The sequence below is a fragment of the Dunckerocampus dactyliophorus genome, chromosome 14, assembly GCF_027744805.1.
Source record: "Dunckerocampus dactyliophorus isolate RoL2022-P2 chromosome 14, RoL_Ddac_1.1, whole genome shotgun sequence".
Classification (NCBI taxonomy): domain Eukaryota; kingdom Metazoa; phylum Chordata; class Actinopteri; order Syngnathiformes; family Syngnathidae; genus Dunckerocampus; species Dunckerocampus dactyliophorus.
In genome coordinates, this window is record NC_072832.1 from 15,704,597 (window position 1) to 15,730,960 (window position 26,364).

A 26,364-nucleotide genomic window follows, 5' to 3' on the forward strand; every position below is an offset into this window, starting at 1 on the left:
GTATGCACTTAGGTTCAGTTTGTCTTTGGTGTACTGCCGTACGTAACCAGGAAGTCGGTACTGCCCTTGTGACGTGCAGTGTGCCAGACTTATCTCTTGTTGAGCTGTGTTTGCCTGAAAGTATGTTATGCTTATTATGCATCATCTCAAGTGGAATGCACATTTAAATTTCTAATTAGTTGTCATATTTGGAGGTGTTTGAAATCCTCATGCATGTAACTCACTAGCTTGTACTGTATGTCAGATTTCCAATGTAAATTAGCATCAAGCTAATGCATTTGTTTTCATGCATTTTGTTTATGTTGAACGTCACTGAGAAATGATTCATACCTTATGTAAGTCAAAACTGACATGCTTTATTTCTGTATGTTCAGTTTTAAAAGTGTTTCAAAGTAAAGACTCTGAAATGGAACTCAACTGCCGTCTTCATGGAGAACCTGTTATCTGCTGAGCTAGCAAGTAGAGACCAAACGCCTCCTCCCTTGGGCCTCCCTGACACCTCGCCCCGCTGCCGAGGGGGGTGTGCCCCACTATTTTAGAAACACTGAATTAATGGGGTCATGCTCTACTTAAAACTGCACAGCCTCACCCAGAAGTTCCCGTTCACTACAATGCATTCCCTGTAATTATTCTCCAGTTCTCTGGGAACTTCTGTCGTTTGTTATATATTTTTCTACATTACGCCCGCTCGTTGTGTTGAAGGCTTTTGTTGGAACGCTTGAGGAGGCGGAGTATGCTTGTTCACATTTCCAAAAGACACCGTTCTCCTCGCCAGATGACCGGCAAACTTTCGTGAGACAAATGTTTCAATACTACCCCGTAGATGGAAATAAAAAGTCAAAAAGCCACAGCATGCCAAGGTGGCAGTAAGTGAATTTACATTTCTCCAGCAATATGCTACATAGTAGCCAGCCAAGTGCTCATGGCAGCTAAAGCAGTGCTAATTCCTAACTGACATGCTAGCAAGATGGCTATTGTGCTATCTGCTGGGGCTATCACTGCAAGTAAAACATATCATACTTCTCACAACACAATATTAATGAACATTATTATTGTTGTGAATATGTCACTTTCTTAGCATGCGTTCATTGCCGGTGACATAAAGACATGGACATGGATTGTTGTCACTCGTCTTTCTAGCTTATCTTGCAGTCAATCTGTCACTTTCAGTAAGTAAATCCAGATTTTCTGTACCAGTGAAACGGATGCCATCTGGTGTGGCTGCGCAAGTGTACGTTGATAAAACCTCACTCCCTCGGCCTTAAGAGGTGTGCTGAACGTTGGGTTGACAGTCCAGGCTTTTGGCCCAACGGTCAACGCTCTCGTCTCCCATTACGAAGGTCCTGCGTTCGAGCCATGACGCAGGCAGTGTGAAACAGGTGGATTACACTAGATCTATTCTAGGAACACTGTCGGGTTTCATTCCAGGGCTAAATAAGCAGCTATACTTGTGGCCATTTTTGCGTGTGTGCTATATCATAGTTGTCACAACACAATATCAGTGAATGTTATTACTGTGTTATTGTTGTGAATATGTCACTTTCTTGGCTTAGCTGTGAGTTCATGTGTTTGAATGTGGTTCCCAGAATGTATTCTGGCAGTGATGTCACAGCCAAGATGGCATCGGTTCAGAAAACTCAGCAGTGGGCATGTCAAAACCTTGTCAAAATCACTACTTCATTTCAGTCCTATTTCATAGTTTATTATCTATGACAGCAGCATGACAAAAATGTTTTATTAAGTGAGTACTTTCATTTTGTTCTTGTTTTTGTTCAGACTTTTTTTGGTGTCATGAGCACTTTAAATTCCTTGCTATTTACAGTATTAAATCTTCCAATCTAGGTAAAATTCATTCTTTCTAAACATAACACTTACAAATTTGATTATATTTTTGTTATTCTTTCACCAGATTATGTTTGATGGCTTACGGCACTCCAATGCAGCCAAAGAATGGCACAATGTTGACATACGGTAAGCTTGATCTTAATGATGCATGAAAAACCATAGCACTGAAAACAATGAGCACTTCTTTTTTTTGTTTGTTTTTAGGCTGTTTTCCACAAAGTGCATTGTGTTAAAAGTTTTTTTCGTTCACGAGGGTATTTTGTACTATACAAGAACTAGTTAAAAACAGTAAAAGTAGAAAAAATTTGAGCATATTCATAGCCAAAAATGGCCACTAACAGACAAGGCCACGAACACACTGAATGGCTAGTGATGTTGAATAAAGCTTTCTTTTATGATTAAGTCACACACTTTCGGAATACTAAAAAATAATAGAAGGAGTGTATGCATGTCCACTAGAGTTTATTATCCTCAGAGTCTTTATGAATATAAATTATTCTCAGATTGATATTTGAATGGTCATTGTAAGGAAAACAATGACAGTATTATTAATGTTATTATAAGGGACAATGTGATGATGACTGCTGCATAGATTGTACAATATAAAAAAAATCCCTTGACAGCGTGTATTAATATGAGAAAAAATAACCATACACAAATTCATACAAGTCTTTAAAGTGCCCACGTTGGTGCCACATTTGAAAATCCCTAAACGACTTATCGGAAAGGCAGTACCAAAACAATGTGCGTGTATGGTAATAAGTCAAAAGAGTTATAGCATCAGCAGCGCAATCTTAGTCATCAAAGTGTTCACATATCTCAGGGTCGAGGAAAGACGTTTCCCTTAAAACACATCATCATCATGGCGGCATAGCCATTTGTCATGTGTAGCACACAAGAGTTCAACGTGTCAATCACAGTTTTCAGGTTTTCATTAAAAAAAAAGAAGGAAGGCAGACGGCGGTAATCCTCAAGGTGCAGAGAAGAAAAAAAGTCCTGTTTGCGTATCTTTCTTGCTGATCCTCCACTGCATCTCGTCCCCACGTGAACCCCAGACCTGACGTCTCCTGAAAGACTTTTTTAAGTCCTTGTAGGTGAGATAAGATCATCAATGTCGGAGGATTTGTTGTGAGTTGTTCCCCTCAGTCATCTGGGCCTGTTGTGCGGAATGAGGGCGGCTCTCCCTGCAAGCTACACAAATAAATAGTCAGCAAACGCACACTGCATAAGCTTCTTTGAGTATCTTTAATTAGCTTCCTCCACACATTAGATATTTACTGTATGTGCCATCTCTCTCTCTCTGTTCATTCATGTGATTTGGATGCCACACTAACACCGAGTAACAAGAAACCAAATCATGAATGTGCATTCCACTAATACCAATACCAAGAAGGCCAGCAGACAAAATTTGCAGGATTTAGAAAAGCTGTGGTCTGACTCACGTACCATCTGAGTATGAGGCAGCGGTGCCGGGACAACCGCGGGCTTTGGCTTCACTGGAGGTGTCAGAGGTTTAGGCTTTGTGACCTATGAGATATGAGATGATTACATTAGGACAACAACAAAAACAACAAAGTCAGGAACTGTTTAAACATCAGCATGATTGCTTTAGTTGTTGACATACTGTTTTTGACGCAAGAGGCGGTAGAGGTCTGGATGGAGGTAGTGGCCTAGCCTGGAAGAAACACAAGCAATCACAAACAACTCCTCATCACTTATTTGTCTATCAAGGGTTTTGCCAAACGCCTTAGTCCCCCCGATTCAAAATACTGGAATGGTTTAGGGAACGTCCTTCTGTTCTAATTAGCGCCTCTATTCAATTAAATAATCACAAAGGCTCCTATAGTCGCCGGGCGCATGGCCTACAAAAGCAAATAACCACCAAAAACATTGGCATTAACAGCTGTGCCTCTAGACAAACTCCTGGTTTAGTTGTATTAACTCCACAAGACACCAGTAGCTGCATTCGAAGCATCATGAATGGTCAGCATCCAGCAGTTTGTATCTACCACCACGACTCCGCTGTAGGTGTGAAACTAATGCGATTGCACCTTTCTACTATGACAACGTTGGTACTGTTGCTGCTGTGTTGTGCAATATATTTGTTAATAAATGACCAGGCAGTCAAAGAGAGCTACATTTTCCTTTCCACTTTCTCATGCACTCCAACTCATGATCGAAGTAAAATAAATAAATAATAAAGTTGTCATATATAATAAGTTTTCAATTTTCAGAAATAACAGCCTTGTTCTAATTATTCCAATTAATTCTTCCAATTAATGCCACGTCCTCTGTGTGGTTTACGTAAATCTACTACTAGTATACTTAGAGCATGTTTGCATTATTACCTCAGAGTAGACTGGCTTGCTTGGCACAGCTGGTGGTTGCACGAGTGGCTTTAAACCCTAAAAAAAAACACATTTTGTGACTTAAGTAGAAACACAAACGTTGAGGGTGATAAGGATGACTCTCTGGGGGGTGTTGGGGCTGGTTAGTGTTACCTGTTGGATCTTTGATGGCTGAGGTACAGTTCTGGGGGGCTGTAGGAGACGAAGACAAAGAAGAGAATGATGACTCTTTCTTTCTGACTGACATTTTGAGATCTACTCAAGGGGCTACTAGGTTTAGTGCCTGGAAAGTAGTGGGGTCAAGGTGGCCATCTGGGGGACGCAAGACAGACAGTCTTGGAGGCTCATGTCCAAGATCTCTAAAATATGAAAATATTCACCAGCATGCACATGCCATATGGCAAGTGACTAGATATTTTGTCATATACAGGCCGGTATATAAACATATGAAGAAGTTAGAACATCTCAAGTGTTTATATTGAGATGTTGAGACAAGCACCTTTTAGCTCACACATAAATGTGCAAACTCAGAAATTTTTACAAAAGAAAATGTGAAAAAGGATTGAACTCATACAAACAATACTTTTTGAATACAGTTCAATGGACACATATTAATACTTGTTTTATGTTATCAATATTCCTTTAAAAAAAAAATCATCATGCCTCCCCTGACACGTCACTGAATAGGAGATACATTTGATTGACTGGCAACCAGTCCAGGGTGTACCCCGCCTCTCACCCAGGGTCAGCTGGGATAGGCTCCGGCATACAGTAGTGAAACCCTAGTGAGGATTAAGCGGCATAGACAACAAATGAAGAGCATCAGACTCTGTAGGGATGCTATTGTTCCCCCGTCGATCATCATAACCGAGAGGGGTGGCTTGACAAGGTGCGCATGCCTTAATGACCCTAACAATTTTAACGTAATTAATGAAATAAATTAGTTACCGACGTTAACGTGCTATTTTTTTAATGCTATTTTTAGTTTTTTTACAACCATAGTTTATAGCTTCTCCACCCCTGGTCAATGACAACCTACAGTTTGGTTTTGGCTGGGTCCTACACTTGGTATATCCAACTGGAGAGTGTTGAGGCATGGCCAGGACTTGAACATGCATGAACTGCACAAAAGGCATTAGCATGTACCACAAAACGACCAGTGCAGTTGGCAACTGTCCGTTAACAATTGTCTATTCCTGTTCATTTTTGAATACTGAAATAGACAAAACCTGCCTGAGTTCTTTGCTCAACAACAAACCTCAGGGGCTGTTCTGCAGGGCTTGAACACCGCACTCGATGATCTAACCGTGGCGCACGACACAGGTTTACAGATTCGGCTTGCCGAAGATTCCACGAACGTTGGCTGGCTGATAGTTGTGGTACGAAGATGAGGGCTGCCCCGTGCAATGCCTGAGCGAAACAATGGATTTGTCTGTCCTGAGGTAGACTGGAGGCATCTGTCACAGAAACATGTTCTTAAACTTAAGACAGGGATTCATTCGTTCATTGAGGCTGAGGGAACTACATATCATACCTCTTTGCGGGTTGTCTTGTCCGGCTGCAGCACATGAAGCCTCCAATGAGCAGGACGAAGAGTATGAGCAAGCCTACGGCCAGCGACACAATAAGCACCAGTCCGCCTCCTGTAAACACACATCACATTATCAGTATTAATTCACTTCTCTGGAGGATGTGACTGAAAATGTCATTACTGCATTTACGCCGCCTAATCGGGGAATTCCATGAAATCACTGATATGAATGCTTCTGTTAGATAGCAAGAACAGATCACAGTTGTCTATAAACTACACCAAGTTAGTGCTGGAGAAGAAAACAGGACACAATCACATGTAAAGCACATGTTTGTGTGGTAGTTCAACTTCATGCATGATTATAAGAGAGGAGTCATACTGTTTTTGACCTGTATTGTTCGTTTTCGACTCCAGCATTCATCTTTCATCTTCATATCTCGCTAAACATCATTGCACACAATTCCTTTATCTTTTGAAATAAGATCCACTTAATAAAAATGCAAACCCTTTTTTCATCCCATTTTCTAATACAAGCATGATTAATGAATGATCGGCACTATCTCTGCATGCGCTTTAAAATGTTTTCATATGTGTGTATATTGTGATTTTTCAGATTGGGTACAACAATCAATAAATTGATTATAAAAAATGTACTCAATTGTATGGGATCATCTTGTCTTAAAGGAAAACTGCACTTCTTTTTGAATTTTGCCCATCACCCACTATCCTTATGTGAGACATGAACACACGTCTTTCTGTGCGTTCTAAAGATGTAAAAACAGATAAAAAGAGACAGCTTATTACTGCACGTAATGGGACACACCTACACACCACCTTTTAAGCACTACCGGAACTTCCTTCCTGGGCGCATTTATTTCATTAACTTTTCCAAACTCAAAAATAAAAACACAGCAGCAGTAGCAGCAGCTCCAATAAGTAGCGTTGCATTTTGGTAGGGGCTTGAGGCATTGTAAGCCAGCCGCTGACACGCTGCGGGTGAGTTCGTGGTGACGCTAGTCGCTAGCCGATGTAGCAAAGTGTCAATACAGTGGTAACAATGTTAACAATAATGGTAATATGCACGTCACGTTGTATGTAAATGGTGCGTTGTTGGAGCTTTTTGGAGTTTTGTTCAGAAAGCTTTATAGGCAGCATAAGTATATCCCATTACGTGCAGTCTTACCTCCATCTTTTTATCTGTTTTTATATCTTTAGAGTGCACAGAAAAGAGAAAGACATATGTGTTCATGTCTCACGCAAGGATTGTGGATGATGGGAAAAATTCCCAAAAATGTGCAGTTTTCCTTTCAAGCAAATGAGGCAAAATGGAGTTTGCTTCTTTCCTGCAACCAGCAGAGACACTGTTGACTCAACTAGTTTGCTGATTAAAAAAGTACATGACATGGGATGTTGAGCTACTTTCTATGCAGATCTCTGCTCAATACAACACTGCCTGACATGGAAACAGGAGTTCCGAGCATTTATAAATATATTTAAAGCTAATTTTCCCAATGGTTAAACAAGGAAATTTAGATGCTAATGCTAATAAAAATAACACAAGCAGGTAAATACATTAGAGTTGCACAATATCTTTTTTTTTTTTAAACTGATACTGATAAGTTTCTGCTTCTCAAGACCCATATGGTACCATGCATACATCCATCCATGCATCTTCTATGCAGCTTATCCTCACTAGGGTCGTAGGTATGCTGGAGCCTAACCCAGCTGACTGGTACACCCTGGACTGATCACGAATGGCAGGGCACATATAGACAAACAACCATTCACACTCACATTTTAGTTTGTGCACATCTGGAGGTAAGAAGGACTCGAAGAAATTTGGATTTGACCAGCTGTTCGTGTTGATTTGCTACTACCACATCACCTCTATCAGGGAGAACCAGAGTCTAGAGCGGAGGGAGCCACCTGCTGTGGCCCAGCAAAGTGCACTATTATTCGGATACTCTGAGCAGCAGGTGTGCCGCTACGCAAGTCTGGAGAACCGGAGTATCATTTCATTTTCTCACCTGCACAGTATAGGTAATTTCGCTTCATTGGAGCTTTTTTTTAAAAAAAAATATCTGTTATCAGAGCTATTTTTTAATGTCATCGGATTTATCAGTATGACCTCATAAATCCCTCATATCGACCTCATTATCGTACACCCCTAAAATACATCATTTAAATGTAAAGAATACCTTCTGGCAGGTCCGACTCCAGCACATCACAGAAAGGTGGAGCCCAGCCAGGATCACAGTGACACTTGCTCTCATGGTTGCAAACCTGCTCGAGTCAAGTTCAGTAAATTTGCGTGTTTGAAAATGCTTCAAATCTTTATATAGTGTGTGTGTGTCGGGGATTTCTCACCCCGTGATTGTTGCATTTGGCTGAACAGTCATTGGTTCCATATGCTTTAATGTGTCTGATGTCCTGACACTTTTGATTGTAGCATACCTGAGACACATGTCAAGTTGAGTTGCGTTTGATTGGGTTTTATGTAAGCTATATGTCAAAAGAATCATTTGGGTTTTACCATGTTGTTGCCACACTTGGTTCCAGTTGGCACCATGCCCAAATCTGCAGGGTAGTTGTCTTCAGGATTCATTGTTGCCTCATTGCATTCCTCATTTCCTACTTTGTAGAACGACTTCCTCGATGTCACTGGGAACTCCCATCCTCCAGTGCAGAAAAGTGCCCCGCATGCTTGATCTCTGCAACCAAACAACACAAAGTGATAAAAGTCCAAGAACGCGATAATAATTAGTGCAACCATAATGCAGTGTAAATTTTCATACTTTCCCAAACATCTTTGGCTAAAAAAGGTCTTTCTGCAGCCTCCATGTTGGAAGAAACAAGCATCTGCAGCCACTTCAGCATCTAGAGAAAGGAAACAAGTGACTGAGATGTCCTGATGTTACGAAAACATAGGCAGGGTGTAATAATTCGATTTCTCTTCTACCTGGTCCCCATAACCTCTTGCAGTGTTGCTGTCGTGACGGACACTTTCCACTGTAGCAGTATCCTTTCCCACGGTTGCACGGCAGGCCGTTCTGGGCGTAGGCGTCAGGAGGACAGGAGGCGGACAGTCCACTGCAGTATTCTGCCAAGTCGCAGTTTCCTGTCCTTGGCCGGCAGACGCTGCCTGACGCTTTCAGCTGCAAATGGTGATGGCCCAGAAATGCGCTTAATCACATAGAACCAGTGAGCCTGAACATTGTCAAGAGACACGGTTGCACAATGAGCGTCACATGAAGAGTGACGATTACATACTTGACAGTTGTGGCAGCATTCACCCTCAGCACACTGGGCTCCAGCGTTAAGTTTGCAGTTAGTAGCATTGCAGCAGGGATTTATGCATTCCTTGGAGACGTGACAGGGACACAACATTACAATCCAGCCTTCCTTGGTGGGGTTCTTCATTCATTGAAATGTTTATGTGAGCGCAGCATGCAGTACCTCCACTGTGCCGCAGTCACACTCCTCTCCAGGCTCCAGGAAGGCATTGCCACACACCGGCCCCCCATAAATACGACCAGTAGAGGGGGTATCTAGCAGACAAGCTGGGTTGACCTCCGTCAAGAACCTGGTGAGCTGCTGCCGGCTGCAACTGCTAAACAACTCTGGATACACAACACTAGGGGAACATTCAACAAGGTTTCCTTTAAGTTTGACAATACAGTAGTTCATTCAACCTAAGTCAACACAACGAGCTTACCCAACACTCTCAGCCATGATGCAGCCTTTTTTTGATGTCAAAGACCCACAGATGCAGTTTTCAGTATCATGAGACAAGCCCAGGTTGTGACCCATCTCGTGGGCAATAGTGGAAGACACTCCTATTGCATTATTGTTATGATCCTGTGTGCACAATGGAGGGATACTGAGTACAGAAAAACACAAATACAGTGACAAATACAGTGACCACTCTGTGTCCAAATTGAGGCTCGGGGCCCATTTGCGGCATGCAGCTTGTTTTTTTTTTTGTCACTTGTGGAAAATTCTCACATATACGTATATTTTGGCCTGTATTGGATTAGTTTCAGCATGTTTTTGTCTAAAATACTTAAATCAAACACCCACACATTGCGGGTAATGATTTCAGACAAGGTGGTTCAGTATTCTTTGTACTTTGTGAACACCAAACACTTGTCCTGTTTCTGAAACTGAATCATGTTCATAAATTGTTTGAGGTCTTTGCTCATTCCGTTGCATAGTTTAATTCCACATACCGATATCCTGAAGGTTTTCTGTGCTATGCACACGTACGAGTGTTTTCAGTCGAATGTGTCCCTGAGGTCATACCTCTCCTGTTTTGTTGGGAAGAATTGTTTTACATTGTTGGGGAGCAGATTATTGTTTGCTTGGTGCATAATATTAGCTGTTTGAAAATGAAGCAGATCAGTTACATTTCAATATTTGTGACTTCATGAATAAAGGTTTTGTTGGCTCTCTATACCCGGTGCTGTGGATTAGGGTTAGGTCCATCCATCCATCCATTTTCTATGCCGCTTATCCTCACTAGGGTCGCGGGGGTATGCTGCAGCCTACCCCAGCTGACTTCGGGTGAGAGGCGGCGTCCACAATTTTTTGTTTTTGCCAAACTCTTTTTTTTTAAATGTGTTCATTTCTGCTATGATGGTTTCTATTAGCTCTTGTGCATTACCTCCAAAACAAAAAGCAGTTGTATCACCTGTGAATAACACTAACTTTAAAGTCTTTTGTGACTTCACAGATATTGTTTATACATAAAGTAAAAAAAAATGTGGTCCCAATATTGATCCATGGGGTACTCCACAAGATATTTATGGACATGCAGATGTATATTCTCCTAGCTTCACATATTGATTTGTATTAGTAAGGTAGCTTTTTACCCAGTTCAAGACCAAACCTCTGATGCTCTAACTTGTTATTTAGGATTAATTGCTTCCATGAATAGTCCGGCTGAGCACTGCGGTCTATTGCATTGGTAATTTCCTCAGTTATTGCAATTCATGCCGTTGAAGTTGAAATGTTAGCTCTGTATCCATATTGACTGTCCGCCAGTAGTGTATTTTTATTTATAAATGTGTCTAACTTATTGAATAATTTCAATGATTTTGGAAAATTGTGTAAGGAAACTGGTCTATAGTTTGTAAATCGGTGTTTGTCTCCATTTTCTCTACTTTTGCTATTTTCATTTTGTTTGAAAATGTACCTGTTTGAAATGATAATTTGCTGACGTAAGTTAATGGTTCGACAGTCTCTTTAATAACCCTTTTCATCATTTCCATAGCAATCCCATCCCAATCAGTTGATGTTTTTGATGTACATGTATTTACAGTATGTTCGTATCTCCCTTGGGACATCTGTGTGGAGTTTGCATGTGGGCTTTCTTTCTTTCCTCCCACATTCCAAAAATATGCACGTCAGGTTAATTGGAGCCTCTAAATTGTCCATAGGTGTGAATGGTTGTTTGTCTATAGATGCCCTTTGATTGGCTGGCGACCGTTCCAGGGTGTACCCCGCCTCTCGCCCGAATACATAACATAAATGGATTAAATCTGCACATTTTGCTTCTTATTTGGCTTTTTGTAAGTTTTTAGCACTTGTACAAAATGACCCAAAGCAGTCCTCATTGCAGGTTGTTTTACTTTTACATTTCTTGCACTTGTGTGACAGTGAAGAATGTGAAAAAGTGAGACGAATGATGCGCGTCTGTGACGTGGAGCCCCACCTCATTATGCCATTGTCATTCCTTACTTAAGTTACTACTGTTATTTTTCTTTAATGTTTTACTTACTTACTTGTTTTAATTACTAGTGCACTTGCTATGAAAGTCAGTAAGGTAGGGTGTTTTACAGCGGTTAACTTCTTTGTACACTTGCATGATAGTTAAAATTGTCAAAATGTTACCTAAAACATTCCTCACACATAATGAAGGTTTTATGATGATGACAGCTTGGATGGATGTATGGATTGTAGGAAACAAAAGAATGCACCTACCTCGTTGACCGCTCCTGAGGTAGAGGTACACATTGCATTTGTGTTGGCCAGCCCAACAGTGGTGCCTTCAAAATCCACCCCTCTGAATGAAGAAAAAGACAAATGTTAACACAGTAGTTAACCTCTCTCGGTGCGAGCCAAAAAACACGTCTGCGTCTTACGTGATGAATTGTGCGTTGTCATGTTTAGTCCTCGGCAGGAGGCTCCGCTGGCGCCACTCGAGAAAGCGGCTGAGGGTTTGCTCAGGGTTGCTGCTGACCTCTATTTGATCTTTGTATGACCAGATATCCAGACTCACCAACATCACACGAATGCCTACAGGTCGATAGAGCTGCAACACAACGGCGGAATACAATTTGACATTGAAATGGAAAGGAAATAACATGGATGGCTTTTGTGAAGAACAGTTCAAAAAGGAGTCAGACGTGACGCTAGAAACCACCGAAGCAAGGGCATACAGTACTGCAGCTATGATACTGCCACAGTCCACCACTGTCTGAGTCTAGTGTCTGATGATTCATTGGCATTGGCCCAATTCTGAGAAAATATGCAAACAGGAACGTGTGATATGTGTTAAAATCCCCCGCTAATGTGTTAAGATTCACACTTAAAGTGAGAGAACTTCTCCTTTTAATCACTTGTGAAGAACACATCGTATCGGCACACTTTTTTTTCCTGAATTTCTGGTATTCAGACCCAAAGTTACCACAGGAAATAAATCTAGTCATATAAATTTGAGAATGAACCTACTTTATAGTAGTAAGAACTATTTCTGACACGTACCCTGTCAACGTGGTTTGCTATTTCAAGCACTCTGGCCTCCACAACTTTTTTACTGCCAAACTTCTTGTACTGGAAAGGAAGCATTTACAGTATATCGGTATCAGTTTCTTTTTGAAGGGAATGTGCATTGCAAATTGATTTATGATTAGCTTCAAGTGCAGACATTAAGAAGGAGAATCCAACCTCCTTGTAGTCGACCACAACAGCGAGCTCTACTGTTCTTGGTTTTCTTCCATTGTCTTTGGTTTGGGCTCTGCTTCTCTGAGGGACACAGACAATTTAGAAGATACATAAACATATACAGCAGCATCATTAATCCATAGGTGAAGCAGAAGGTCCGACTCAAAAACCTAATCAATTTTTCCCATAAGAAATCATATTAACACAAAACAAGTTTTTATACTTTTACATGCAAAAAAATAATTCAAAATGCATATAAATACATATAAATTATGAATGAAATGGATAAATAAACATTTAACACATTAAACATATACACGACCAACAGCTCTTCTAATTTGTGTTTTTGGTGCATTTTGTTTGCGTCCAACTGTGTTCTTAATTTACTTTCATCACAGAACGTCCTTGGTAGCAGCTTGCTAATATATGAAACTAGTAATGGGTGGCTCCATCGCCCGTCTATGATGTGATCAGCGGTTGACTGTGTAGTTCTTTGCTAGCAAACACAGTTAGGCCACAAGTCTCAAAACACGTTTTTGTAGCTTTGCATTTATAGTTTTACATGCGTAAAACAATTCTAAATGCACATAAATGATGAATGAAAGATATAAATGAACATATAAGGTTGCTTTTACCTTTATTGAGGACATGATTATTGTCAAAGACACAATGTGGGACGTAACTGTGTTTGCTAGCAAAGGACTACACAGTCAACCACTGATGACATCATAGACGGGCGACGGAGCCACCGGTTCCTGTTTTCATATATTAGCATGCTGCTACCAAGGACGATTTGTGAAAAAATTAAATTAAGAACACAGTTGGATGCAGTGTATTAATAACATGACAACATGCGCGCCATAATATACGCTAGCCGGAAAATGTATGCCAACCGAGGCAAAATTTTGCCATAAATTTTCGACTTTAATCAAAAAACATGCTAATTGGGGCGTACGCTAACCAAGGTAAAAGATAAGCATAAAAATATATTAGCTAAGGGTGTCGTCTGTCAATGGGGAACACATTTTCACAACTGTAGTCTTGTAGCAAAATTTTTTTACACATATTTGAAGAGCTGCTGGTAGTGTATGTTTTAATAATTTAACATACTAGTAGCTTGACACAAATTTGAATTTGTTATTATGCCTCTCCTTAATGTCAATTCATAACAGTAAATAGAAGAAGTGAGATTTTGCTGTTTTCTTATAGAGATTTTTTTTTAAACCTTTTTGTGGCGTGCTTACATGCAGAATGTGTATGTGTCCATGCAGTGTGTCTTTACCAGATTGCTGAGCTGGAACAGTCCAGACGGACGGGCTCCGTGATCATAGTACATGGTTATGTTTCCATGGGAACAGGAGCTCCTCTTCCTTCTCAGGTGTTTGTAGTTGTACACAGCATGAAGACCCTTGTCGCTGTAAACTTTAGCAGCCCCACTGTCAGCCTGCTGTTCACTTGCAGTGCTGGCGAGGGGTTCTATCAGGTACGTTTGGTCCTGCAGGCGCACAAACCCCCTACAGGAAAAAAAAGCAACTTAAAGAGAGGGTGGAGGGAAATGTAATGTAAAATTGATTTCCTTTAGTTTGTTTTGCTTATTGAGCTTGCTGGGATGATCAAATATTACCTATTTTTACTACAAAAAAAAACAAAAGACAGCATAAACTCTAAAGTCCAATGCCTCAAAAGTGTACAATTTGAAGTTCAACTCACATATTCTGAAAAAAAAACATACCTCAAAGGTCAAACCAAGCGAAAATCTCATGAGACTTACAGTAGCTCAGTGAGAATCTAAAAGGACTAACTCAACAAGTATGTTGTGATTTTTCTTTAACTTTATTGTGATGCCACCACAGTACCACTGTGGCAAAGAGGAAAAGTGTGATGATAACCATAAACCAACCATGAAACTTACTGTGACATACTGTGGGTAAGCGTCTGACTGCTCAAATCAATGTGACCAAGAAGAAGCTTTGCTTCCTCCTACTCCTTTTTGGACGTGTAAAACTGTGAATTCTACTATGTGATGCATTCCAAATGAACTTGTGTTGCATGTTCAAAATAAAATAAACCAATTAAACCAGTACAATTACTGTAAATGAATTATCGCACAATTATCCCTTGTAAAAATCTCTAACACGGGCTACTGTTGCAGCCGTAACCAATGCCTAGCTAAAAGTCAACTCTGAACCCCCCAATGTCTCTTCTTGTCCGCCCTTCACTCACACAGCAACACACACTAGCACACGTCTTATTTATGTCTCAAATGGCTTATATTCTGTTATTATGTCTACTATATCGGGTAAAATGAGCGTAAGGGTGACTTGAAGGGTGTTATTTCATGTGTAGAAAGCTCTAATAATGTTAGAAACCGTATTTAGAAGATCGTAAACAGGTTTTCTATGATCTAACCACGAAAATATTCCATTTATAAATGAGAAATCCTACTTTGCGGAAATTCACTTATCATGGTCGGGCTCTGGAACCAACCATAGTGTAAGGTATACGGAGCCCCTTCAGTGGGTTGTCATCCAATCCATTGCTTGAGGAAGTTCTGGTGGCCAGAAAGTTTCTTGCGCAAAAAAACGAGGCGGGATAGTCACCCAAAGATAATTGTCTGTCCAAAACCTCCTTGATTCAGACATGCTCCACTCGCCACTCTCTGAAGGCAACCATTCAAGCAGCTTGTATGCAGCAGCTCATGTGAAAGGTCCACTAAGCCTGAATTATGCTTCAGCCTCGTCACTACGCACGCACGGTCTGACTGCATCTTGCGTGATATATAGCTCTTTGGCAGGGGCTGACACGTGACTCGCAATTCTCCACAAAAACAACACTCTTTGAAAAAAAGTTTTTAGCTTCCAGTTTAGTAATAAACAATGGCAACGCAACATCCAAATCCTCGTTGGAGCTGGAACTAATCGATGTGGAACATCAGTCACTTTTGTTGTACATGTTGCTCTGAAACGCGTATTACTGCTCAAGTTTACGTATTGCAATCACAGCTCTGTGGTCCGTGTCGCCGTTGAATATTTTGGAGGTGCACGTCAAGCTGATGCCACATAAGGGGGTCAAAAAAGCCTTCACCATTTCTGCTGTCATGTCAGTCGAAAAAGACGCGCTTCAGCATCTGAGTCACAACAGAGTGACAGACCATTTGCCACCCTTAAAAACAGATGGCATTCTTTGATACTTCCACCCACCAAGTAACTCGATATCATAGCCATGTTATTTAAAAATGGTGTACTTGGCACTTGGCTGACTGTGACAAGGAAGTGTTCTTTTTTTCCATACAGTTTTGCGTATGATACATGTGGGCTCTTAAAGGGGCTGTTTGGAACCGTTACACGGCTGCCTAGAGGCCGCTGACCTTCAAATGTGCTTCAAGCATTATATCCCGCCCTCTTCCTGCTGCGAGTACTTCAGCCCATGTAACACACACACTCACACACACACACGCGCATTAGTTATGTTTGTTGTCAGCTGATAATAGTGATTTGCAAAATAGCAAAGATCTGGCTACCAACATGAGCTATCAGTGAATGTACAGGAAACCTTGTTCATCACGGTTAATTGGTTCCACACCCGACCGTGACAAGTACATTTCCACAAAGTAGGATTCAAAATATATAAATGGAATATTTTTGTAGTTAGAGCACAGACAACCTGTTTACAACCTTCTAAATTCGGTTTTTGACATTATTAGAGACCTCTAGTCAACAAATAACACTGTTATTGTCACCTTTACACTTATATTACCCAATATAGTAGACATAATTTGATAAAATAAGCCATTTATGACAATAAATAAGACAATAAAAAGTGACGTCAAGGGTTCAGAGTTGTGTTTCAGCGTGGCCTGGGTTACAGCCGCCACAGTTGTCCGTTTTAGGGATTATTGTGCCTGTTGTGCCATAAGACAACCCTGCAATAAAAGCCTGTTGTTCCAGTGATCAAGTCTGGTGCTTGTGTATCTCACTGAACATCACAGTAACATTACTGACACCTAGTGACCAGTGTACAATACTACATATCATCCCAGCATCTTTGAATGCATCTTCTGAATGGCTTATATTTGTATTTAAGTTCATTTCGCCATTTTTATGCTTGAAAATAGTTAATTTAGGCAAAAAAACATTAGAAATTTGCTAAATATGCATATTTTTAGACTACTAATAGGCTGTATTCAACCACGAATGATTTATTAATCGACATATTTTGGAAAAAAATGCGGTAGAGTGAAGTTGCGAAATTCGAAGTGCAAAGTGGCGAGGGACGACTGCATATCCTATCGTAACAATAGAATGACTGCTAATTGACGCTCTTGGCCTGCTTTTGTGTATGCGCATGTGTGACGAACATATACAAGTGGATACATACTGTACGTACGAGACACGAGTGACAGCCACGACCGCCAATCACCTTATTGCGGCCGAACAACAATTTTTATTCCGTTAAATTTGTAATGCGGTAGCCAGCAGTGTTCTTCTTATATTTGTATTCTGTGTATTTATTTATTTATTTATTATCTTATTAAAAATGTACTTATTATTGGAGCAAATTGCAAACAGTCCCTAAGTAAGAATTCTTTGCAAAATTCGGCACCATAATGTGGATTTTCTTCTTTTTTTTTGTGTTAACCCTGTAAAAAAACAGACTGAAATAATAATAATAAAAATAATTTGTCAGCCTCAGTCTAGGTTTGCTCACATCCTGTGCATCTCCTGGGGACTAAGCCTCCCTTGTCCTTAAAACCTAGTGATGCCTCTGCTCCATCATCTCCAAAGAATGACTCGTTTTGCTTTATATTAGGTGTATGCAGTGGTTAACGTCTCCTCATACATGTATGGCAGCTAATCGTGTTTAATGTTACTTACGTAAAACATGGCCTGTACAGTTACAGTTGTAAAGATTTTATGATGGCGACGGTTCGACTCAATGAATAATGTCGTTATAGCGAGACCAGCTCCAGACAGGGACGTCTGGATCTGAGCCATGTGATCTAATTAATCCTAATGGAGGAAACGGCTGCAGAAGAGTCACTATTTTTGCACGCTGGACATGAATCACAGTGGTCAGTCTCAAGCCATCATGGGTCTAAGCCAATTTGGCTGTGCCATACTAAGGAAACAATAACCATTGTGGGATCATTTTTACAGGACGGCGGGAAAAAAAAAAAGACTAGTGCTGTATACTGACTTTATTCCTGAGCACAGTTCCACGCTGGCCGAAGAGTCTTCCACTCCCACAATGTGTCCATGGTAGTAGCAGTGATTCTGAACATGTCAGGAAAAGAGCGATTTTAACACAAATAATCATAGTATAGTCTGAGGTCAAGCTCATTAGGAGTCATAGTCAGATGGAATGATGCATCTGGAACACACACCGTATTAGTAATCAACTTCCTGTATGAGATGTCAGCATTAGAGGAAGGAAATTGGTCACTGATAAAGCAAAGGGCACAGCCCATGAACAAACCATGTAGAACAAATGTGACAAAACTACTGATGCCACAGGACGTCCTGCACTTGATTAATACAGAACATGCTGCAATCTCCTGTGTTGAAAACACTACCGGTGCATTGGAAGTAGGACCCTTTACCAAGACATGTACATTTCTATGCTTACAACTTTATGGGAACAGATCAGAGTACATTTTGCGGAACATTATCCCATAAGAGTCGATGCCATTATTATCACGAGAACTACAAACATGGCAGCACAACACGTAACAAAAAGGTAAACACACATAGTGCAAAACACTACTACTATAAGGAATAATAAACAACAACTATATTAACTCTAAACATATAACTTTACAAACTTCTTACAAAACAAGTGAGGAGTGCTTCCAGCTTCCCAGCATGCCTTGCAGCACCTTTTTGTAGATGGTTGCCAAAAGTACATGTTTAGAGTTAACATAGTTGGTGTTTATAATTTTTTATTATGTTGTGTATTATCCTCTTAATAATAGTAGTCACACCGTGTATGTGTTATCTACCTGATGCATGTTAAGTTGCCATGTGACGATTATAGTGATATTTCTTTTATGCCACCGTGAGTCTGCCGTTTCAGATGTATTGTATTTCAGATGACAAGTCATACATTATGCGTTATGATAATTTGTGGGTTAAATATGATTGCCCAGTTGTGCATGTCCAAGTTTCATGTAATAATATGGAAAAAAATGCTAAATTGATGAAGTGCAAGGGGTGTAGTCATTTTAGTGAGATACTGTACAGCTCAAGAGCCGTAGGTTTCCCACCACTGCATTAAAATGTCATTACCAGGGTCTTCCTGAAGTGTGAATTATTATTATTATATTACTCACTAACAACACAGATGTCCTAAAACCACACGCACATACCTCAAGAGCAGGTTTTGTTGTTATCTGGACGCCTTGCTGGGAATAATGTGTCACCAAGAAGGTTTTTCCAATAAGCTCCCTGAAATGATTAAATGCAAGATACGGCCGTATTAGCAAATAATAAAAATCCGTGCTCAGGTGGACTAAACCTTTCTTACTTGTTTCTCTCCAGGTGCAATGTGCAGTTTTGTCCTGCAATCCTCAGAGAGTACTGCAATACATCAGGGTATATCTAACACAACACACACACACAAAGTACTATAACAACAATACTACTAACATAAGTAGATGTTTCAAGACTAAGCAGAGGTGTACAGTGCGTATGTAGGTTACCTGATGGGGGGCAGCATCACTGATGATGTGAAATGAATTGTTCAGCTTCTGAGGTGTCACTGTTTCATACATCATCACATGAGGTAGAGTCCACACACTTCCTGCAAATACCATCAGTGGTCCAATGAGAAATACAAGAAAGAACGAAAAAAGAAAGCTAGAAAGAAAAAGTAATAGAAATACCCCACAAGGAGAAGAAAATCCATATCAAATATCCAAATTGGGTCATGTTGCTTGGATGGACTCAGTCATTGTGAGCTTGACAATCTGAGAAAATACCCAAGACTTGAATCTCCCCGCCCCCCGTGTTGTAATTTCCTGAAACTGACCTTCTGACGTGTACAAATCACAAGAGTACATAAAAAGACCCGGAGCCATTTAGACATGTATTTTGAACGTCTCTTAGTGTGCCGAAATTCGGATGTAGAAATTATTTCCGGAAAAACTTCTCTACTTTGTTCTAAAACTAAAATGTCGTAATTCAAAGTTATAGATATAAATGTTCTATAGAGGATAAAAATATATTAGATAACACATGAATACAGATGTATTCTGATACATTGACGAGCAATTACAATAAATGATAGCAGTCAATTCATTGCACATAGTTTTACGGAGCATGTTGTCATTTGCTGCCATCTGCTGGCCGCCTCGCCTAATTTCATAAGCACGAACCATGAAAGGTCGTCTATTGCAACACATTTGATTATTACTTATCTGTCTATTGACACACACTACATGCAGTGCAATACAGATTACATGCACCTCAAATTTCATAATATGCTGTCGCAACATGACGTAAAGAAAAACAATTCCCGTGAGCTCATGCTACTCCTAGCTTGATTTCAGTCGAAGGATGGCGCCAATGTTCCAATTTAACAGCCTGCCAGTGAATTGATGTCATCATTCCGAGACACAAGCAACGGCAAACTAAATTATATTCATTATTTGTGACAAATTAGTGCTAAATCGACTGATGTGTGCCCGAGACATGCTGTAGCTCGTGATGACCACTAGATGGGAGTGTTGACGTTTTTTTATGGCGGCTTTTCTTTGTGACTTTTTCGTTTTTGTTAAAATTAAGTGTTTTATGGCAGTTGATTGACGCCTCAGAGTGCTTATTCCTCCAGCAAATATTGTAATATAAAAAGATCAACAGGCTGAGTACCCAACAAGGACTGCTGTGACATAGACATCTGCTAACGTTGGCCTACTTAATATATCATATTGCATTTATTCCTGACGCTCGGCTCAAAAAGTGAGCATATCTAGCTTATTCCCTCGGCTGAAAATCGATCTCGCTTATAGTTGGATAGTATAATCAAGGAGTGCAAGCGGGGCAATCTTTTTTTTAATTTTTTTTTTCTCCATGTCCCCTGGAGGCTCCGCTCAGTTCATTTGCCGATTAAAGCGAGAACCAGTAGTTCACGATATCAACCTTTTTGGCTATTCTGTGTGTAGTGTATCTATAGAATGAATGAATTTCACTTTTTGAATTGAACTACTGAAATAAATGAACTTCATTTATTTTAAAATAAATTAGAACAGGCCAAAAAAAAATAGACAGACACACTGTATAGTGTAGAAAGTAATCTCACGAGCCTGCATGTATTTTAAAACTAGATTTTGTACCTTTTGCAAGATGAAGCACTACTGGAGCTACTACTTTAAAAACAGATATAAATGAAAACACTCTTGGCAAACATTTATTTCATTTACATCCAAGTGACATCTCAGACCAGCAGAAAAGTGATATGAAAGTGAGACCCAGTATATTTACGGTATACACGCACATTTCTTTAACCATACACGACCCCCCACCCTACTGCAGTAACATGCATGACCACAAGAGGGTGCAGTTTACCTATGGTGACTACATATAGCTAGCTAGATAGATACACTAGTTAGATGCACGTCCAAGGGTGTACTTTCCGCACCGTAATAAAAAGGATCATTTTTGTTTTTGTTTTTACATTTCAATGATATGCAGATGATGTTGATGTACTGGCAGTTTGAATGTGGGAAAGATTAGAAGCAGATGTTGAATGGGGCCCAGCGGCCAGCCAATAGGAAGCGGGGCCATTTGGTCTGTGGGAGGAGCTTAAATTGCCTCTCTATGTTCCAAAGTAGTTCCATCAGGTAGTTTAAAACCCAAGCAGGTCAACGACAGCAACAGCAAGACATTGTCGTTAACTGCGAGGTCGAACGAGGACTTTTCACATCATTGCATGACGTTTGTGGATATGCACGGTGTCTGTCCTCCACGATGCTGAGCACCAAGGGCTCCTGCGTGGGAATGATGAGCGCTGCAGTGGGCATGGACCGCAGCAGGGTCGGGGAGAGGCTGCAGGCTGCCCTGGCCGGGCTGCAAGAGCTGCATCTGCTTCGGGAGCGGCAGAGTGACATGGTGAGCTGGGCTCTGAAGGTGGACCGGGAGGAGCCGTTCACTTGCGTACACCCTGGCCCGGAGGAAACCAGGATGATGGGGGCCGAGGAGCAGCGGTTGGAGGCGACCCTCACAGCGCTGAAGCAACAGCTGGTAGGAAGTAGTTTAAATACAGAAGTCAACAAAGAAAGAGAACATGCGCTCACATTTTCTAATGTGTTTAATTTATTCTTACCTTGCTTGTGAATCATGAAGCGGTCAGCTGATGCTCATGTCTTCAATTATTAGCAGACACACTTTCAAACCCTCAAATGGGGGTAGGAAGTAGGATTAGAGTCATAAATCAGGTTCAATGCTGTAACCAAGTATTGTGTGTGTGGTGTGCGTGTGTAGACTGCAGGGGGCCAGTCACAATCATTAACCACTAATGCCACAATGCCAGGAAATAATAAAATAAAGGATGGTGTTTTTTATGTGTTGTCTTGAGTGCTGCCGACAACTGGCGCTGTGAAGAGTAGCGTGACGAGCTTTGCCATGTGTGCTGCTGTTAGAGCCATTTGCAGGAAGAGCGGGGATTATCATGCATGCTTGAGTTACAATGATTTATTGTGGGACACTTGTGAATTAAAACCCGAAGGCTCTTCCCATCCCATCTTATGTTTCAGCAACCATATCAGTTTACAACACAGTGTGTTGACGTGCATAACTTTTTCCTGTAGCAACTTTGGTGGCGCAGATGCAAGACAATAAAAGTCAAGAGTGTATATTGAAGGCATTGAAACAACTGTAACAGTAGAGGCCGTGCCCTGGCTGCAAAGCAAACAGTCCTCCACCCCAACCCCCAAGCATTGCTCCTCTAAGCAGTTTACACAATGGCTAGCCCTCGCTGTGGGGGAGAATGAGTTACCCACCACTGTTTTTTCCGTGCTCCCCCGTGTCCTGCTGGGGTTAATCATCAGCCACAGCTGAGTAGCGCCTCTTGTTCCGATGGCTGTACAGTTTGATGTACTGTATGTATGTCTTTCTTGTTTTATTCTATTTTGATGCATGCATAAACACTGCGCATGACCCCAGTGGCTGAAATGATATATTTTTCTACAGTCTCGTCTTCGGAAACAGGATGTCGGACTCAAGACTCACCTACAGCAGCTGGACCAACAAATAAGTGAGCTGAAACTGGATGTGAGCAAGGCCTCCACAGAGCAACTGGAGAGCGACAGCAGACCGAGTTCGGGTGCGTATACGCTCATGCGACGGTTCACACTCACGGACTAAAATATTGTGTCGTCGTTGAATAATCATTGAATTCCCTCTCTAGGTTTCTACGAGCTCAGCGATGGTGGCTCTTGCTCCTTGTCCAACTCCTGCACCTCTGTGTACAGCGAATGTCTGTCATCCTCCCAGACGAGTCTTCTCCTCCCAACCACGAGCCCCGCTAACTCTCAAGTTTGCTCGCAATACCAAACGGATGTTCACCGCCGCCGTTCGGCCGACGAAAGCGCGACTCAGCCCAACGCTGCCCGCGGCATTCATCTGGGAAGCAGCAGGATCAGAGCGAGCTCTGCTGTCGCTGAACACGGACGACCAAGACCCGTGTCAACAGGTAACACTTCCCACACGCTCTACATTTTGGTTTCTCCGACCTAAAGGCCTGAAACATCTGCACACATTTGTGTGCAATAAATGTGTCAAAACGTACTACGGCCCCGCCCACTTCAGCACTTAGCAGCCAAGTACATTAACACCTAAACACTGTAGCACTCAAGCACTCCCCAAACTCATGTTTTTGTCAAGTGCACACGCTTTTATGCCTTTTGTTTAGCTGTCTGTTTACTGTTTATCCTTTCTTTTTTTTATTATTATTCTTCGTTTTTTTTAATGTCAAATGTTACTATGCTAAACATCGATCTGACTGCTGGGCCTAAAGATGGAAATTAGCCACTTGCTGCATATTTACATTCAAACGTTGATTAATTTGCACTGTGCCTGTCTTTCTTGACGAAATAAATCTACAAATCTACACACACAAAACGTAGTTCTTTATGAATACTTATTCATTTTTAAGTAGCATTTTTCTGCATTTTAAGACACAAGCAAATACCACAACATAAAGTGTGCTGATAACGGAAGACAATGGCTGTGTACAAAATTCTGCCTTCCTAAAGATGGGAAGAGCATTGTTATCTTTGTCGTGGATTTCTCATCAAACGGTTAATTGTGCCTGTTGTGTTTTACAGGTGACCTAGACCGGATGATGACTCAAGGACTAAGCTACAAATCCGTGGACACTAAGAAACAACCAATGTGCCCAAACCTAAAGATCCCCACAATGGACCCCAAGTTTCAGAGCAATTTGGTGTCCCGCAGTGGAATTGAATTGTACCACTACCCTAGCCCACTGCATGCTGTGGCCCTCCAAAGCCCAATCTTTTTCCATGTTGGGGAACCGGCCATACCTGGATTTGCAGGAGGAACCCCAGTGACGGAGTCTGACACGCTCCAGGCTACTGAGATGGGCTATGATACGAAGACTCTGGGCTACATTGACAAGCTCCTCCAGCGCAGCTCCAGCAAAAGCCAAATTGAAATGTCCCCCGAGGCTGTGCAGACACACAGCAACTATCAGAGGAAACCGACTGAAGTCGTAACTGTGTTTCCTCAGAAACCGGTATCTCCTCCACAACCTCCCCCGACTCAAGCCATAAACATCATACCACAAGATAATGAACAGAGGAGACACCGCATGACACATTCCAGTCCAGAAACTACTGATAATGCAGGCCACCAACAGTCAGTGAGACCTCAGGGGGTTTCATATGGGCCCTCTTATCCTGCTGTCATGAGAGAGTACAGCTCTGATGAGGTGACTGTGTCATCACTGAGGAAGAAGGACAAAACACATGTTGTATCAAGAGGCCACACACAAAAGACATGTGGGGATAACTCAGAAACAAGGCTGGTAGAGAAGAAGGGCTATAGGCAAAGAACCGTCATGTCACACAGCTCAAGTGCAGAGGACAGTCAAGGCTTTGAGATGCACAATGGCCACACAGGCTCCCCCGAGTTTGTCCATGCCAAATTTGTCCCAGCTGGGACTCAGAGGGTCAAGGTGAGACAAGCTGATCGTAAAACCAAAGCCGTAAAACTCAGAAGAAAGAGCAGCGAGAAGCCTCGGGCGCTGAGGCAGCAGCACGGCTACTCATCTGGCGAAAGAACGCGAGAATCCAGCGGCTCCAAGGGAGAAGCGAGAAGATCAGCCAAGGGAAAGATGATCCAGAAATATGCCAGCTGTCCGACTGAAGAGCACAAACAGGGCTCAGGCTCAGACTCAAGCCAGTGTGGCCCTGGACTAATGTACACCCACAAGGTCCAGTCGAAGCCACACCCTCTTCCATCTGCCCCCAAATCCAGCAAAAGCCGCAGATCACAATGTGGAGAGCATGAGCAGCCTCTGGAGCAGAGGAAGAAGAGGCATGGGGAGAAGTTTCAAGCATTGTGGGCTCAGCGACAAAGGTCCAAAGATCTCCATTCACAAGCACCAGGAAGCATGCATTTGGTCCGCAGTATGAGCACCAGGTCAGGCCAGTGGATAGGACCTCCTCGCTCCTTCATGACCTCTATGTCAGCTAACTCCTTCCATACTAGTCTCAATGCCAGATACCCCCCAGCACCCTACCGCATATCCAGCCACTACCCACCCAGATGTGAGTCTGAGTACTCAGCTGAGTGCATGTCACTGTTTCACTCCACGATCGCTGCAAGCAGCGATGGGGAGATGAGCGATAACACCACCAATCGCTTCGGGGATAGCGAGTCCAGCCAGAGTTTCCAATCCTTCTCAGACTCCGACAGCAGCCTGTCCCTGGACGAGGGGGACCAGTTGGACAGCCTCGAGGAGGAGGGAGACTTGGTATGGGCTGAAGCTTCACTTGGGCCCACTGCGGCCGGACGTACCCTCCAGCAGCTCCCACGACCGGAGCCCTCAGCCTGCCGCATCAAAGCTTCCCGAGCCCTGAAGAAAAAGATTCGTCGCTTCCAGCCTGCCTCTCTGAAGGTCATGACCCTGGTGTAGCGGAGTCACCTCGGGCTAAAGCAGAGAACTGTGGGAAACTTTGACAGAATTTCATTGTCGCACCCTTCTTTTCTGTGCACTGGTGATTTGAATGAACAATATTGTTATAACCAAAAGCATGCACGTATGACACCATTATACTTACACTTATTTGTAAATAGTTATCTTATTCTGAGTCATTTCTCAATGCATGCGTCTGCTATTTCAACAGAAATTCATAATAATGTGTACAAAACCCAACTTTTTACATTAGTTATTTCATTTAACAGTTTATTCTTTATGTTTTCTGTCTAATAATCCATGTTTGTTGTTTTAATAAATGGCCATTTGATGAATACATTGAATTGCTTTGACTTTTGATTTGAGTGCAAACACAAATGGCAATGGGACTCCGGTTTTGCCATGAGCAACGTGCCACCTTCTTTTTCTCCCCCGACGACTATCGCACAAAACTCTTGATCCTGACAAACATCCTGCTGAGGGAAACCAATTTAGCACAGATATCTCAAGCAGCTCCTTATCTGGTTTCCCGATTCAGAC

At 41.7% G+C, this 26,364-nt stretch overlaps 2 protein-coding genes across 3 annotated transcripts in view; one reads left to right on the plus strand and one right to left on the minus strand.

Annotated features, from left to right (window-relative positions):
• Positions 1–26,142, plus strand: part of dact2 (dishevelled-binding antagonist of beta-catenin 2) — a 38,734-nt gene extending 12,592 nt beyond the window's left edge. Inside the window, exons 5-9 of one of the 2 annotated variants that reach the window (XM_054798884.1) lie at positions 1,910–1,971; positions 19,206–21,905; positions 22,854–22,986; positions 23,071–23,355; positions 23,990–26,142. In XM_054798884.1, coding sequence (XP_054654859.1) covers positions 21,633–21,905; positions 22,854–22,986; positions 23,071–23,355; positions 23,990–25,824 — 2,526 coding nt within the window. In that variant the 5' untranslated portion in view covers positions 1,910–1,971; positions 19,206–21,632 and the 3' untranslated portion in view covers positions 25,825–26,142. The remainder of the gene's footprint in view (positions 1–1,909; positions 1,972–19,205; positions 21,906–22,853; positions 22,987–23,070; positions 23,356–23,989) is intronic. The other variant, XM_054798883.1, reaches the window with a different exon arrangement.
• On the minus strand, positions 1,128–19,643 carry adam8a (ADAM metallopeptidase domain 8a). Its single transcript, XM_054798882.1, has 25 exons — positions 19,550–19,643; positions 19,367–19,467; positions 19,192–19,265; positions 19,034–19,112; positions 17,866–17,942; positions 13,952–14,183; positions 12,673–12,750; positions 12,490–12,558; positions 11,868–12,037; positions 11,707–11,788; positions 9,440–9,582; positions 9,181–9,358; positions 8,995–9,084; positions 8,684–8,879; positions 8,520–8,601; positions 8,258–8,435; positions 8,092–8,178; positions 7,923–8,007; positions 5,728–5,836; positions 5,452–5,650; positions 4,347–4,385; positions 4,194–4,250; positions 3,470–3,520; positions 3,292–3,372; positions 1,128–3,036 (listed from the first exon to the last, which is right to left on the minus strand). The coding sequence occupies exons 1-25, from the start codon at positions 19,593–19,595 to the stop codon at positions 2,992–2,994; spliced, it is 2,628 nt and encodes an 875-aa protein (XP_054654857.1). The 5' UTR covers positions 19,596–19,643; the 3' UTR covers positions 1,128–2,991.
• Positions 26,143–26,364: the final 222 nt, after the last annotated feature.

Excerpts from the sequence above, each read along its gene's own strand:
- adam8a (XM_054798882.1), bottom strand. The coding sequence starts at position 19,595 with ATGACCCAATTTGGATATTTGATATGGATTTTCTTCTCCTTGTGGG. Across the intron at positions 12,559-12,672 it reads TTGTGGTCGACTACAAGGAG|TACAAGAAGTTTGGCAGTAA; the intron begins GTTGGATTCTCC and ends CTTCCTTTCCAG. Across the intron at positions 8,008-8,091 it reads CCAAATGCAACAATCACGGG|GTTTGCAACCATGAGAGCAA; the intron begins GTGAGAAATCCC and ends TGACTCGAGCAG.